The sequence below is a fragment of the Lagopus leucura genome, unplaced genomic scaffold (genome assembly GCF_019238085.1).
Source record: "Lagopus leucura isolate 7727_CA_CO unplaced genomic scaffold, USGS_WTPT01 Super-Scaffold_100008, whole genome shotgun sequence".
Lineage (NCBI taxonomy): Eukaryota > Metazoa > Chordata > Aves > Galliformes > Phasianidae > Lagopus > Lagopus leucura.
In genome coordinates this window covers 21,106,948-21,123,749 of record NW_024962265.1, presented here as the reverse complement: position 1 = coordinate 21,123,749, position 16,802 = coordinate 21,106,948, and the positions used below count along the sequence as shown (strand labels likewise).

At 37.8% G+C, this 16,802-nt stretch overlaps 1 protein-coding gene across 1 annotated transcript in view; it reads right to left on the bottom strand.

The window, feature by feature from the left end:
- Window positions 1-5,547: 5,547 nt before the first annotated feature.
- The window catches only part of SLC13A1 (solute carrier family 13 member 1), a 42,249-nt gene continuing 30,994 nt past the window's right edge, over window positions 5,548-16,802 (bottom strand). Inside the window, exons 10-16 of the mRNA XM_042872592.1 lie at window positions 15,598-15,696; window positions 15,407-15,508; window positions 9,118-9,221; window positions 8,166-8,275; window positions 7,356-7,517; window positions 5,819-5,956; window positions 5,548-5,686 (exon numbers count right to left, since the gene is read on the bottom strand). Coding sequence (XP_042728526.1) covers window positions 5,549-5,686; window positions 5,819-5,956; window positions 7,356-7,517; window positions 8,166-8,275; window positions 9,118-9,221; window positions 15,407-15,508; window positions 15,598-15,696 — 853 coding nt within the window. The 3' untranslated portion in view covers window position 5,548. The remainder of the gene's footprint in view (window positions 5,687-5,818; window positions 5,957-7,355; window positions 7,518-8,165; window positions 8,276-9,117; window positions 9,222-15,406; window positions 15,509-15,597; window positions 15,697-16,802) is intronic.

Genomic DNA, 16,802 nt, shown 5'->3' with positions numbered 1-16,802 from the left:
CTCAGCACAAGAGAAGTTTTCTTGCATCCTGTCTTGTTAGAGGATATTGGAGAATGGAGACAGAAATCACTAAGTGAATGAAGCAGGTTTCACAGAAATACCCTGCAGTACTCTTGGATTGATGCCTACGAACAGAATTCCAGGCACATGCTTCTGCTCAATTCTTTCTTTTGGGTGGTTTGGTTGTATTAGCTTGCTGGTTCTCCAGTCCTCATGTGGTATTTTATCCTCATGCTTTGAAGAGCTTTAAGAACATAGTAACAGCAACACATGAGCTTTAGACCCAAGTTTCTGCATCTGTCTCAGGGATGTGGCAGAACCTGAGGCTATTCATCAAAGAATAAATACATGAAATGGCTAGAAGTGATTTTTCCAGCCATCCTGGTGGGTCTGCTCCAGCACCCTGACCTAAATTGATACACTCTGACTTCAAGAGGAACTGAATCAAGTACTGCAGCAACCAGGGGCTGTTTTGCATAGCTATATGTGTTGCTTTCTGATTTTCTGATGAAGCGCCAAGCATTTAGAAACTGCTAGAGGAATTTATAAGAAAAGAGAATTTGTTTTAATTGCTTTAATATTGCTAAAAGATTTTTCTCATTTTAAAATTCTTTTAGAGGTTTGTTAAATTATCCTCACCAAGTACTCCACAATATTTATCAGATATTGAGATATTGTAACAACAGCAACAACAAGAAAAGGTTTAAGAAATCTCAGGCACTTTTATTGCAAGACAACCTTTCTTCACACACTGCAGTTTCGTACCCTCTTAGTTTATCACTAAAAACATGATGGATTGCTCAGCATTTGGGAAATATTTCTTTCAAAAATATTGAATCATTCTTGTAAAGAAATGTCATACAGTAATTGAACATCGCAAAAGAACAGTAACATACAACAACTTCCTAGAACACAAGGAACAGTGCTGATGAAGAGTTTGGCAATTGTTAAAAAACAGAGATCATCACATTAACTTTGCACAAAGAACTAAGCTGATAACTTTATCACCAAGAGTGGCGCAGCAATGTGAAATTTGTGCAGACCCAACCACCGAGGCACTTCCCCAGCCCCAAGGAGCTCTGGGGCAGCAGAGTGTTACCACAGGGCAGGCTGCTAGCATTGGATGGGAGGGGACAGTAGGAACTTCTGTTCGTCTAAGGGTAAGGGATCACTGACCACAGAAGCAAGCTTTAGGTCATGCCAAACTTCACAAAAGATACAACCGTCCTTAGATGGTTGTCATTAGTATGAGAACTGGTATCTACACCTAATAAAAAAAGTTGAAAGAAGCAGCCAGGGTATAGGGTGGTTTTTTTTTCACTCCATTTTTCCTGAGCTGCTGAGCTGCATTGCTCCTCAGTCAGGCCTCAGGCTATAGGCTGCTTGTGTTTAAACTAGCAAGACCCTTACAGTAAACAAGCCCAGGTACTTCATTTTAAAAGTACATAAGGGAGTTTACACTGCAAGATTGTCTGATGTCCGTAGTAACAGAACAGTGCAGAAGCTTTTTCCAAAGTGTATGTGTTCTGCGCTTGCTGATGATCTAAAAACACATCTTCCAAAGTGAAGTGAAACTATATTAGATAAAACACACCTATAGAAAAGGAAAGCAGAGACAACTTCCCTAATGAAGAACATAACAAAGGCTCCATTTAGTTTAGCAGGAATGAAACTATAAATAAATAGTAAGTCATAAATATTACTTATATACTAATACAGTAGCCTAATCAGACTAATCTAAGACATAGAAAAATACATAATTTAATATGATAATTATGTGCAAAGCAATTTACAAATAGTTGATATAGTCACCATATATTAATCAACGCTTAAAGTAATTATAGATTGATTTCTAGCACTTGCCTCAACATTGACAAACTCTGGAACAAGCAGTGAATCTAAAAGCAACTAACAAAGATCTTTTCTGCTTGCAGCCAGCAGGTGCTCTGCGCCTGCACTCAGAGCCAATTCCACCCATTAGGTACCCAGACAGCCAAGCACTCTGAGCATCTCTTATTCCTCCATCTCAACACTCTCCAGTGAGGAATTTCTATCAGTAGCAACCTCTGCACTATAGAAATAATAATTTTGATTAAAACAGGTTCTTAATGGTTGAGAAATAGCAATAACGACAGCTCAGCTCAAGGATTGTCTTACCACTTCCTTATACTTCTGGAAAAACAAGAAAAATCCTAGTGAAACACTACCTTTCCACTACTGCCAACTAATTTATTCATGACTGGTCTGCCTAAAGCATACAATATGTAAAAACTAATGCTTGCTCACTTCATTTTTGTCACTAGTTTATCGTATTGTGACAGATAATATGCTGGTCACTGACAGTTTGTGTATAACTCTGCATTTAATTGTGATAAATTATAAACACACATGATGCAACAAAAAGATTTAACTTTCTTTATAAATCCCTTCCTTCTCTCTTTGCATATTATTCACTGCATACACAAATTGTAGTGAAAAGTTTTTAAAGTGAGTTCTTCTCTAAATAATTTAAATCGTGTTTTCTTGTTTACGAAGCTACTTCAGTGTTTTGTACGACTCTGAAAAAAAAACAAATTACTTAGTTTGGGGGAAATTCTGTGATCTGCAGTATGTGGGAGTTCAGATTCTCACATGGGCCTTTCTTAACATATTGTTTATGGTCTTCTGAATAAGCCAAAAATTACAGCAAAGGAACAGCTGAGAATTATCCAGCTTCAGTTTATGTTGATAACTGTGCCACTAACAGAGTTGACAAATTCTGCAGGGTTTTTGAAAATAGTTCAAAATGACTATTTTCATCTATAAAGATATTCAACTTGAAGAGCAATACTGACATCAAAGCAGGATTTCACTGTGCAGTTCATGCATGGGTCTCTGTGAGCCTCAATGTCATATTTGAGACTAAGGTTACAACTGTCAGTTCTGTGTTGTGAACATTAATAGAAATGGGGATAGCTCGTAATCGTTTAACAAATTTCCTCTTCTTGAGTAACTTTCTTGAGTTGTCACAAGATTAAAATTTCATCATTTTCATAGGAGGCCACTGGAGACTGAAAATATCACAATGCGAATATTTCAATGTGGCAATATTTCATTGCCACAGGGAGGACTGTGTTTTATATGTTACTGTGTATACTACGTTCATATTTCATTAAAAATAAAAAGCAGTTTTTCACATAGAACATAATCTATCCCAAATAAAAAGTAGGAATTTAAATATATTCTGCTAAAACGAATACAATATGTTTGTTCATTCGTTTAAAGAAAAAAAAAAGTCACCAAAGGGACAGAAAAGCACTGGAGGACGTTACCCAGAGAAGCTGTGCACTGTCCATCCATTTTCAAGTTGTAACTAAAAAAATCCCCAGCAAAATGGTCTGAATTCAATGCACATCTTGCTTCGGGCAAGAGGCTGGAGGAAATGGTTGTCTGAGGTCCCTTCCACTGGAAATAGTCTAATGCATTGTTCCAATGCTCTTGAATAATCTGGAAATTATTGACACAACTGGAACCTTTAAGTAAGGGCACTCTCCCAGCTGGTTCTCCTCTCTGTGCCTGGAGAATCAAGGACTACATAATCTAAGACCTCCTGGTTTCTGTGCTTCACTTCCTTCTACACAGACGAAGTAAGGCCTCTGTCTTAGATTAGCTATTTGTATGCACATTCCCCTATAGTATCTGCTGAGTTCAATATGTCATTTAGCCAAGTGTTGCATATCTGTAACCGTAATCATTACTGCAGTGGATCATATGTATATCATGTATATCATTTGTATAGTCATAGTTCCTGATTGGTGTAGTCACTGACATAGCTCCATTTTGCTAGGCACTGTACAATGAATACAAAAAAGAAAAGGAAGAAGGTAGCCATCCTAAAGAGACTGCAGCCTCAGCCAGGTTGACAAAGTGTGGTGCCACGTACAGACAGCAAGTAGTACGTAGAACTATTATCATTAAGAAAAAGTGTTTCCTTACTCTAAATAATTCATTGCAGTAAATCTGCGACTAGTAGCTAATGGAAAAAAAACTATAGAAAAAATAATTCTATGCACTGTATTCTGGCCTTATAGATCATAACTGTTCTCTCTATACTAAAAATGCACTATCAAAAATAAATGTAGTTAAAATGGATAATTTATATTGTCTGTAAAAGACAGATTAAGGTTTATATCCATCACTGAGGTGCCTCAAGGGATGACTCAAATCAGTGCATGGAAATATGGAGATTTGGTTCAGGCTATTAAGTAAACTCTATTAATTGCCATGGGTCCTCTTAAGAGGTGAAAAAAACAGAGACACAGTCCTTATTGTAAAAAATGTATAACAGTGATATAAAACAATATTATTCAAAGATATCTTTGTACTGCAAAGTTCTTCTGACTATATTACATGTTTTTCTAAAATTAATACACTCTAGAAAACTTAAACTACCACCTGCCTTGTAGAGATCATGCATCTCCTGATGTAGATCATAGAATCACAGTATTGTTTGAGTTGGAAGGGACTGTTAAAGGCCATCTAGTCCAACTCCCCTGCAACAGGAACATCTATGTCTTGATCAGGGTGCTCAGAGCACAGCCCAATATAACCTTGAACGTCTCCAGGGGTAGGGGATCCACTGTATCTCTGTGCAAAAGATGAGCTGCAGTCTTGCTTGATAGATTGAGCATTACATTTCAGCACTCCGTCTTGTGCTTTTATTCATCAAGAGGATGTCTCCACTTTTAGCAGATAAATGTAATGATAATTTAGTCTCCATTCATATAGATCAACTCAGATCTATCAAGTCATGTTTATCCAGGAAAATTCTAGACAACATATACAACTACATGCTTCAATGACCTCCTGGAAGGAGGTAGATAATAAAGATATGCTTCAGTATATATTTTCCTTCCAGATTACAAGGTGCTTGACTGATAAAGTGCTTTGTTAGTGGCTACACTGCTCTTCTCCACTTTTTTGCACGTGACTATTCTGTAAACCATATGTCCAGTTCAACCCCCAAAGTTATCTTCTTATCTTTTGTTTATGATCAACACCTTTTCAAACAGCATTTGAATCTAGAAAACAAAACCAGTATACTCTTGGACAATACCTAAATGTCACCAAAGATAGTAGTAAGGATAGATACATGAAATAATAAAATCTAAATCTCATTATTTCTCTACCCTGAGCATGGCGGCAAACTGCCAGTGTTTCCTTCATAAGATGAAGCTATAAACATTCAGACTAGCTCAACTAGATATAATTCATGATATTTAACAAGTCTAGCACTCTTCCTGATTGATTACACTCTCAGACCAGATCATCGGTCCTCTGGTCTGTGAAATACAGCATTTACAATAATGGTGGTTCTCTATTGTTGTGGTGACAAAAAGCATTTTATCTTACTCACCACATGCCAGTGGAAAAGAAAAGAAAAAAAAATAGCCAATTCCCAGTTTTTTTTGTTGCTGTTGTTGTTGTTTTTGTTATTGTTGGGGGTTTTTGTTGGTTTCTTTGTTGTTTTTTTTTTTGTTGTTTTTTTTTTGTTTTTTTTTGTTTTTTTTTACAGCCCAGTGACATTTGAAATGTTTGGTGCCCAACTTGGATAAGTATAGAGGTCAAATAGAGGCACTATCCACGTCATAATTGCAAGCATAACCACAGCAACTCCGATGATGTTAATACCCAAACCAGCTTTCACCTAAAGGAGAGGGAAAAGAAAGCAAAGACTGATATCAAGACTGTGAAGAAAGTTTTTTAAATAGTAAAAATCAGATAATAATGTTGCAGAATGAATATCAGAACCCTTAAAGGTGTCTTGCTTAAAACTTACCATGTCCATTACAGTTAAATGACCATATGAAAATACAATGGCGTTGGCTGGGTTTGCTACAGGAAGAAGAAATGCAAAGGAAGTACATAGTGTGGCTGGTATCAAAATGAAAAGTGGGTTCACATGAATGGCTTCAGCCTGCAGAAAGTAAAATAAAAGAGAGAGATATCCATCCTGTCAGAGGACATATTTGTTAAATGAAATAAATACAAACTTCTCATGTTAGCATAAGCAAACTGTGAACTGACAGATTAAATAGTGAAAAATAACCCTTTTCTGGTAATTCCTTTATAAAATTATAACTGGACATGCTTCAGATGAGAAAAGGTATTTCTAACACAGGACAGTTAATGAGTTAGAGCCACAAAGATGATGAGGGGCCTGGAGTATCTCCCTATGAGGAAAGGCTGAGAGACCTAGGGCTGTTCAGCCTGGAGAAGAGAAGGGGATCTTATCAGTGTTTATAAATATATAAAGGGTGGGAGTCAAGCAAATTAGGCCTGGCTCTTGTCAGTGTTGCCCAGCAACAGGACAAGAGGTAATGGGTACAAACTGGAACACAGGATGTTCCAACTGAACATGAGAAAAAAACTTATTTACTGTGAGGGTGACAGAGCACTGGCACAGGCTGCCCACAGAGGTTGTGGGGTCTTCTTCTCTTGAGATATTCAAAACTTACCTGGACACCATCCTGTATAACTTACTGGAGGGAATCTCCTCTCACTGGGGAGTTGGGCAAGATGATCTCCAGAGGTTCCTTCCAACCCCTAGAGTTCTGTGATCCTGCAACTCTAAATTCATTCATGATTTTTCTCTAATTGCAGTTCAATCACAGAGATGAAAGACTCTTGCAAATATTTTTGAGTATAGCATGAGCATTACAAACAAAATAGTACAAGAGAAACAATTATATTGAATTGGTATATAATGGGTTGGAGAGATTCAGTGAAGAGATAATTGAATTGTCTTCTATGAGTGCGAAAGAGGATTAGTATGTGTCTAGGCTTGCCAAGAGGCAACGTTATAGACTGGAAGATGACCATGGCAAGATTTGAAGTGGAAGAACTGGGTGTTTTGATAAAAATGATGATAAAAAAAGAGAGAAGAAGAGAAGAAATGAGGAGTACATCTAAAGTGCATCTATTAGCCCTCTCCTCTCTTTGATGATAGCTTGAATATTGTTAGCCATTTTTGCCAAAGATGTGATCCTGAACTAACACTAGCTCTGCTAGTCTTTTAAGTCTTTCCGTTATTCTCAAATAGGAATAACAGATTCTATTTTTGAGTGTTACACTTTTATTCTCATTTTCCTGAATTTACAGCATCTCTTGTAAAGAATCCTCAACGAGCTACTCAATGCATACTTCAACACATCAACAAAACAAAGCAACAAAAAAACCCTCACAACACAAAATAAACAAACAGAAAGCGTGAACTATTTTATAGAGACTTCTTAAGAACTGATTCTTTGAGCAGCTATATTATTACATGGATGATAAAGCACATTCTGGTTAAAAACATCCTCTATTATACTCACCAAAGGAGACAGTATGGGCAAAAATATTGTAATGGTGGCTGGATTGCTGGCCACTTCCGTCACTGAAGTGACAATAAGACATGATATCAGGATAACCAGCCACAGGGGTAATGATCCAAGAGGGGTCAATTTATTTGCTACCCAGGCAGAAAGTTTTGAAACCTGCACAAGGAATATGACAGTGTTTGTTTTATAAAACAATAAACAGAAAATTACAGTTAAAATGTATATAACAAGAATTTACTCATCTATTAATTGTGATGTATTTGTATAAAAGAGAAAAAAAGCTAAAATGTTTCCCAGGTTCCTACCACATGTTTTTAAGTTTGTTTTTTTTTTTTTAAGTCACTGTTGTTGTGTAAATACTCAAGCAAACTACTTCCCATTTATTTATACTTGCACCTTTGAGAAGATTAGAAGAGATGTACTCAGAAAATTTGTGATGTGCATACACTGGGCTTCATAACCAGAGCCTGGGAAGAAATCTGCTTGATTTACTGGAAAAGGCAGCAGTGCTCCACATAGGAATCACCTCAGAAAACTCTGGACGATTCCTACCACCATCAGGATTTAATTTAAGCAAATAATAAACAGTATTCATCACTGCGTGTAGTGTTGGAAGACAAAGAACACTTTTCTTTATTTTTAACTCTGCTTTCTGAACATCTTGCATATTCACAATTATCCTGTTCAGTATCACTTCTGAACAGTTTGCTAAAATAAGCCTATAATCTTGAATCCACGGCATGACTGAATTCCTTCTGATGTGGGTCATGCTAATTGCTCAGTATCATCTATAAATTGCATTACCTCACAGCCGTCTGCCAATGCAAACCCGCCACCAACAAGAATAGCAATTTCCCAGGGCATGCATGACTGAAATTCCTTCCAAGTAATCAGTGGAGTGTAACCAAAAGCAGCTAGAAACAAAACAAAACAAAACAAAAAAACCCAACATTTAAAAACATCTTGAAAAATGTCTTGAAATAATTTCTCTGAAGAAATATTCTGAGATAAGAATGTTCTCTTGGGAAATATTCTGAGGCAAATTCTAATTATTGTAACTTGAAGAAAATCTTTAAGAAGAAAAACAGATACCTCCTGGTACCTGCCCTAAACTATCTCAGCTTGACAATGACAATTAGAACAGTTTCTACCAGAAGCATTGGCACTTCTACCTGGAAGACAGCTATGGGATATCAATAAGATTAACTTATTTAATAACACTGTACTGTTCAGATTACCGAGCAAACTCTCTTTCATTTAGTCTCATTTAGGGTCTGACCTTACTTTCTCCAGGTTTCATTGATGTCAGTATTAGAACTGAATGCATAAAGAGAACAATCCAGAAGTACACCTTAATGGAAGTAAGTTCTACTTAAGGGGATAAAAATAGGAACTGACTAATTTTCCATTTTGAATTTCATAGGGAATATAAAATAAGCGTAACACTTTCAAAATAAACCCAGCCCTGCCCTGTGTAGCCCTCTTCAAAGCTCATAGCAGTCAATGGAAAACTGGTTTCCACTGGACTTGGAGATGTGTAGGCAGCAGGATGCTGTGCAGCACCAGCTCTTGCTGCTCACATTGCCTGAGAGTTGCTTCAGGCTTCTTCTAGGACAGGGATGCTTTACAACTCAGTAAGGCATTATTCTGCATTGAAGCTGTAACATTAGTATTTAAGAACATTCCTTGACAGAATGCAATTAATTACATTTACGGTTACCTTGTGTAATAGAATCCATGTCAAAATATACTTAACTGCTTTCACCATTCGAAGTCTTAGTCAATGTTTTTGCTGGAATAACAAAGAACAGGAGGCCAATCACCAAGGCAGTTGTTGAATCCGTAGCATAGCCTTTATATCTAAGTTACAAGAGTAACACAAGAAAAAGACATGTAAGTACATATAGCCAGGACAATAGTCTGTTATTGCATGTTCGTGCCCAGGTGCAGGCAGTGGGCCTGCAAGGGTCTATGTGAGGAGAGGGTGAGATTGCCCCATGCCAGACACATGGGCCCAGCAGCCAAAATGGTGGCAGCTCTGTGAAAGTAGATTTAAGGAAGGGCAAAGCACCTCAGAGAGTGAGATGTGAAGGAAAAAAAAAAAAAAAGTTGTGAGATGCAGCCCTGTGAAAATCAAGGTCAGAAAAGGACGAGGTGCTGCAGGTGCTGCAGCACAGATTCCCCTGCAACCCAGGAAGGAAAGCATGGTGGAGCAGAGGAAAAAAAATGTGAGGAAAGATGAGCAAAAAGGAGCTCTTATGGACTTACTACAACCCCATTCCCCCTTCCCCTGTGCCATTCAGAGAGGGAGGTAATGTCAAGGATGAAAGAGTAAATTTGAGCCTTGGGAAAGGGAAGGAGGAAAGTGTTTTAAGTTGTCATTGTTGCTCATTATCCAAATCTGTTTTAATTTGTAGTAAATTAAATTATTTTTCTCCCATCTTGAGTCTATTATACCCATGGTGGTAACTGATAAGGGGTATCTTTGTCATTATCTGCACTCATGAGCTCTTCCATGGCATTTTCTCCCCCTCTCTTGTTGAGGAGAGAGGCTGAGAGAGCAGCCAAGTGGGTATCTGCAAGCAGGTCAAGGTCAACCCACCACATCCACAGAATTATCATGTCAGACCTCTAAATCAATCTGTGTCCGAGGAAATGTGTTTTACTCTGTCATACAGAAATAAGCTGAAGGAGGGAAGTGTTTGGAAATAGCTGGTGTTCAAACTCATTTTCATAGCTCAGTGGTAAATTAAATAATTTTAATATGCTTCTGTAGTAGATCCAGTCCAATAGGCCTGGAGCACAGTGCCTACCCACGGAGGATGATATTCCTGTAGCTAAGAAAAGACAGCAGAGCTGTATCATCATCCTCCCTTGTCTGTCACCTCTGGGGTCTTAGACACAAGCTCCATATTTACTGTGATACTTTCCTGTGGATGAAAACTCATTGCACCAGTTCTTACATTGGTACAATTTCCTTCAAACTTGCACAGAGTAGCCACAAGATGAGGCAAAGTGAAGAGCTGCCATCTAGGGCTGTTTTAGCACCGTCATCTGATTCTGTTACAAATTGATAGATGGTAACAAATCCCACCTTATTCAGTCAAGATAGTCATTCAATAAAATACAAACTTTGCTGAAGAAAGCTAAACCCAACGCTTTTTAAGTTCTATATTTTTATACACTTTCTGTAAATTATTACTTTTCCAGAACCAGTGCATTTGTCCTCTTAGTCTCATATCGTACACCTTCCTGCACATGCAGCTGTAATAGGTATAAGCATAGCTTCCCAGAAGATTTCAGGCTTTTCATTGAGTAGAAAAGATCATCCCCTATTACAGGTTACAAATGTATAATCTAATAGTTCCTTTTGCTTCAACAGTGTTAGGGGAGATTCACAGAACCTTAATGTGCATCGCACACTGACTCAGTGTGGTGAGGCACCAGCAAAGGCTGCCCAGAGAAGCTGTTGATGCGCCATTCCCAGAGGTGCTGAAGGGTGGCACACACAGCAGGGGGGTTGGAACTGGATGGTCTTTGAGGTGCCTTCCAACCCAAGCCATTCTATGATTCTGTGAGTATATGAGATCACAGCCAGTATGGCTTTAGATAAAACTGTCTCAAACGGTAACTGCCATGAAAGGTGAAGTGGCTCTCTAATATATTTTGTCTCCTGTTTTCTATTGTCTGCTAGCACTGAGGATGCTTTTAAGAAAAACAATGTATTATTTTGTAATGGTATCTAAAGGCAGAGGGTTCTGCTGTTATGACACCTTTCGCCTAGGTCCAGGTGCACTGAGGCTAAAAAGCAGAAAATTCTTCTTCTGGCATCCTATCCTGCATTCTTTGTTGGACTTATGAAAGAAAATAGATTTAGACATAGACACAAATCATGCTGCTACATTCTCCTCTGCAGCTTTATTCTCTCTGCATAGTTCCGTTACTCATAAAATCACAGAACAGCTGAGGGAAAGAACCTCTGGGTCCATCTGCTACAACCCCTTCTCCAGCAGGGACACCCAGAGCTGGGTACCCAGATCCATGTCCAGGTACATTTTGAAGGTAGTAGGCTTCACTACAACTCTGGACCCAGTGCTCCAGGGTTGACCTCACCAATAGAGGACAAGGATCACCTCCCTCAGTCTCTGACAATACTTTGCTCAATGCAGCCCAAGATACTATTGGCCTTCGCAAGGACCCCCAGGCCCTTTTCTGCTGAACCACCTTCCAGCTGGGCATCCCCCAGCATATATTGATGTATGGGGTCATTTCTCCTCACAAGCAGGACTTTGCCTGCTCCTTGTGCTATTTTGTTCACAAAAATTAATTTTTCCTCATGCCACACCGTTCTGAGAAAGCCTGCTTGGGACACAAACACAATATCCTAACCTTCAATCTTACTTTTTATGGAGATACACGTGACAGCAGACAGCAATTCTTCTGTGGTAATTGAATTTTGAGGTAAACATTTTTCAAAGTCCATTTTTTCCAAGATGTAAAACAACTGCATATAAAACATCTACCTGTTTGTAAAACCACAAATCTGATTGCCCTATAAGTGAAAAGTCCACTGGTTAGTGAAAATTCAATGTTACTCTAACTGATATCATTGTAGAGAAAAAAGACTATTGGCAAAAGTACATAGCGGCCTTGTCTTAGCAGAAAAGACAAGAATAAACCCTAGAAAAATTGTATATACCCACAGGCACTAACGTGAGGAAGAGTGAAGGAAGTCCAACTTGTGTGCATCAGGTGCAGCCCACTGTTGCAATTTTTATTTCTGATGAGGTTTTTAAAGTGTTAGCCAAGGGCCAACTTGAAATTCATCTAATTGAAGCCAGTATCCCACAGCCTGGAATCAAGCCAGGACACAGTTGGAAACTGCTGTAGCAGAAGTAATGTGTGACCCTTGGCTGTCAACAGATGGAGAGAAAACAGGTATTTTTACCCTGCACTTCCCTCTGTAATATTCTAAACATTGATTAAATCATCCTGCTATCTTCCTAAAGGAAGATAGGGAGGTAACTGGGGCTCTGGGCACAGCAATGTCTTTGATAGACTTACAAAATTTCCATGAGAAAAATTAACTTATAAATGTAACATAAGTTGGAAAAGCATTGACATAGTATGGCCAACAATGCTTCTTAAAAATGAGCTCTATTCAGTACTGATATAGCATAATCATGGATCAGAAAAGCCTTATGTTTCAAAAGCTAGACCTTAAAAATGGAGATGATAACATCATTAAATATCAATCTTTCTGCTGGGTTCAAAGAAATCTGTCTGTATTTCAAAGGGGTATTCACTGACTTGTGAGGATGAACAGAAGGGGCTGAGAACATGGGTGATAGGATTGGAGTGAATTTGTTCCTTAAAGCAAAACTTAGAGCATTCCACGTAGTTTGTAAAAAAAACTTGTAATGTGACATAATTAAACCAGGTAAGTATATCCCTAAAGTACCTATCAGAAGTTTTTAATCTAGCAGAGAAAGACAAGAACAGATGGCTGGAAGCTATATTGAGACATAAAACAAGGTGTAAATTTGTCTTGTTTATTTTGGCAACAGAGATGATTATCCACAAGACCAAACTCAAAGAAAGCAGTAAACTCCACAATATGAGGAACCTATATTTTTCCACCTGGAAATCAAGCCTCGTTGCTTTCTGGGAATTCATTTTCTAATAAAATAAATCTCTACCAGGCTTGACACACAGAACAATATAGCTGCTTCTGATCTTCAGCATGCTATTACACATGCTATTAGGTGAGGTGACAGTACTCTTTGGTTCAAGACCCTGGGAGTGTGGTGGATGCTACCTATGTCCCATTGGCCTAGAGGGTATTTTAGCTCTGACATTGCAGCTTTGTTCCTCCAGTCTAATAAACAATCTCATAATAAGGCCAAAGCTCATCTCTGCAGGTGACAGAATTTCCCTGAGACAGGCTCTAGACTGGAATAAAATCCTGTGTATAATCCTGTAATAAATCCTGTAATAAACATAAAGGAAGAAAACACTTTGTTACAATTGCTTTCTTTAGCATGTAATTAAGGAAGTTGTGCACATGCTTGTCACTATACTAAAATCCAGAATTTTTTTGTGTTGAGGCATTAGTGAACAAATGCATGAGATATGTAAGCCACAGCTCTTGCACTGTAGAAGCCCCTTGGGCATTACAGAGATGAGTGCTGACTCTGCAAGGCCCTAATCCATTGATATAGGTCTTTTGCCTCTTTTTTGCTTTGTTGAAACATGATGGCTCACTTTAACTATACTTTTGTTGGCTCTCTGTATCCTAACCGGGAAGTTGTCGGTTGATCAGAAAAGTAAAATCATAAATTCCAGATATGATGCCTAGTAATGCAAAAGATTGGTAATTTAAAGCTATTTAGAAATAGGAAAAGCCTGAACAGTAAGAAATAATTCTTTTTTTTTCCCTCTTAAATGTTTTGTTAGAGATTAACACAGGTCTTGTTTCTCCTCAGATTACTTCACAGAAATCATAAGATGATTCATCCTTATGTGACTTGGCATGTACTTGCATTCTCTCTCAAGGAAAACATTAGAGGCACCCACAAAGTAACATGCCCATGCAGTAACCACACTTATTATACATATGTTCAGCTTTTTCCCTTTCAGTGAACAGAGGTAAACAGACAACTTCAAATAGGGAAAGTGTAGATCTCTGGACTGGAATAATCCATTTGAGTAATAAGGCCCAAACCTGAGAGGTTGTTTACAAGGTTGGTTTTTCAGTATCAGGAGTATTTCACTAAATGGTGCTCAACGAGCACTGAATGTTAATGTGAAGCAGAAAGGGAGGCAAAGCCAGTCTGACTGCCTAGCTGACAGATTGCTTGATTAGGTCAACACTAAAAACCCTTTAAGAACACTGTGATTCATTTGGGACACTGATCATCAGTTCTATTGTCGTGGTGCTGATATGATGGAAAACCTGTTCCTTTGCAAATCTGGGTGTAACTAAAAAGTAAATCATTTTAAAACAATCTTAGTTTTTATGCACTTCTTAATGCTATTTTTACACTAAGATATTTTTTCACTTCATTTTAAATATTCAAAGGGCTATAATTATTCCTTGTAATAAGAGAGAGATCCTGAATGATAGGAGAATACTTGAAGAGAGAAGAAATGATGGACACATGTGCACATGTCATTTGTGGTGGAGACAAGGAAACACAAAATGGAAGATTACCATCCAAGTCTGATTCTGGCCTTTGACTCAGTAATAAATGCTGTAAGGCCCTGAACAGCACAAAGTCCTGCTCCTCCCAGGCCTCCAACTACTTTCCACTACTCTAGAGCAAAATTCAGACCTTTGTAAAAAAAGGACAAAACCAAAATTGCAGTAATTACAGCAAGAGATCAGGAACTATTACAGTCATCACAGCATTACAGATTTATGTAAGACCAAGCAATTTCTTAGAGGAAAAAAAATGTCTAAGTGATCCTGAGAAAGGGACAGCATAAACAAGCTGCAGCAGAGGGAAAAAGAGAAACGTAATAGCTCCTAAATAGCTCCTGCTTTTTGGCAATTATTTAACTGTGACTTTTCACAAGTTATGTATGAACAAACAGAAATTTATATTAATAGCTAGAGAGCTATCAAAATAGAGGATGTTTGCCTGTACTCACAGAAGTTGGACTGCCAGTAACAGCAGTAGATCAAAAAATCCTAACCAAAGGTAATGTTCTTGTAACTGTAGATTTGATGAGGAAATAGGAAACAGTAACATCAGTCATTATGCCTTCTCCATCACCAGATCAAGTCTAAAAGGTAGGTATAATTACTTTTAGTAGACATTTTTTTTAATCTTGCAATGTGTTTGGGACATTTCAGATGTCGCACGCATACATCTAAGAAATCACTGGAGTTGTACCTATTTTATATATACTACTAAGGTTTTTTTAAAATTGGAATCTTTCCAAAATATTAAAAGCATTATTTTTAATATATTGTCAAGAAAATAAGGTATGTATTTAAAACACAGTGCTGCTCGTGTCAGTGTGTTAAAAAGATTACTTACTTTGGGAAAAGTGAAGACCAGCCTGGAAAGAAGCCTGGATCTCTGGTAAACCACAGCAAGGTCATTAAGATGAATAGGACAAATGTAACAATTTCTGGGTAGCTATAGCAGAAAAACAATGGATTATATATTTTCTTGAGTTCACATTTGGATTTACTTGTTCTTGTTTGCTAATTTGAAGTGTGACAAACCTCATTGGTCCAAGCTTTTTGTATTCATCCTGAATCACCTTTGCTGAAGCCTCTTCTCTGGCTGTTCTTTTCTTGCCACACTTGAACATATTTTTAAAACTGGAATGTTAATCAACAATATTGAAGGAAGAATTAACAGTGTATACAGAAGAAAAAATGTCCACTCTTTTCAGCTAGCACTTTACAAAATAAGTTTTTCACTTTACAATGCAGTTTCTCCCATTTAATTATCACATACTAAACTGAATATGTTGGAATTAATAGACAAAGTCCACTGGGAAATTGAAATAGGCAGCAATTAAATGTGTCCTGCTATTGACTAGCTCATTTGTTTTTTCCTGTAACGTGTCTAGGACATTTCAGATATAGCACACAGGAAGGATGAAGCTTTAATCATGGGAACTAATTGAATCAATCAAATGCACAACATATCTATGTAATGAAATTCATCCATGATTTTGCTTTCTCTGTTTTTTGATGAAAAAGTTAGTAATGTGTGAGTAGCCTGCATACTGATCAGCAGAATAGTTGCTACAAGCTAGGTTTTCATTCTCACAGTGTTAACAAGAACACTATCAAATCTGTCAAGCAAAACGAACACATAAATGTTCAGATATGGAGTGGTAAGCTTGAGAAGATATTACATCTGCTTAAGAGCAGGCAATCTCAGTCTTCATCTCTTGTACCATACAGTCATCTCTTGTAGCCATGAAGCTGTGGAAGACAAGGTCCCTATCATTAACTCTGCAGGGTGTGAATGAAATCATGGAGAACAAGGCTTTGAAGAATCAGCCAGAAAGGAATAGTCCTCTACCAAACCTTAAAAGCACAAGATTCCATGGGAGGAAAAAGCATTCCACCACTATTTTGGAAAAAATAAGAACTTCCTTAATTTACATTCAGAATTGTAGTCATCCAGCTTATAAAGCCGGTATTACTCAAGTATTCAAGTCAACCCCTGATGCCAGTGAAGAGCAATGTTCTGGATGTCTTTCCCATTTTCAGGTCTTAGGCTAAAATTCATGTAATTTTCATATTCTTTAAGCTTGCATGCATGCACTACTTACTTAATGATGATGTGTGTATGCTTGAGGGGAAAAGATATGATTTGCAATATGGACTTTTCATAGTGGGCTGAGTAGTCAAGGATCTTTAATTTAGAGAATTCTTGTTTCCGCCAGAGACTCAGCTATATTAATCAGAAA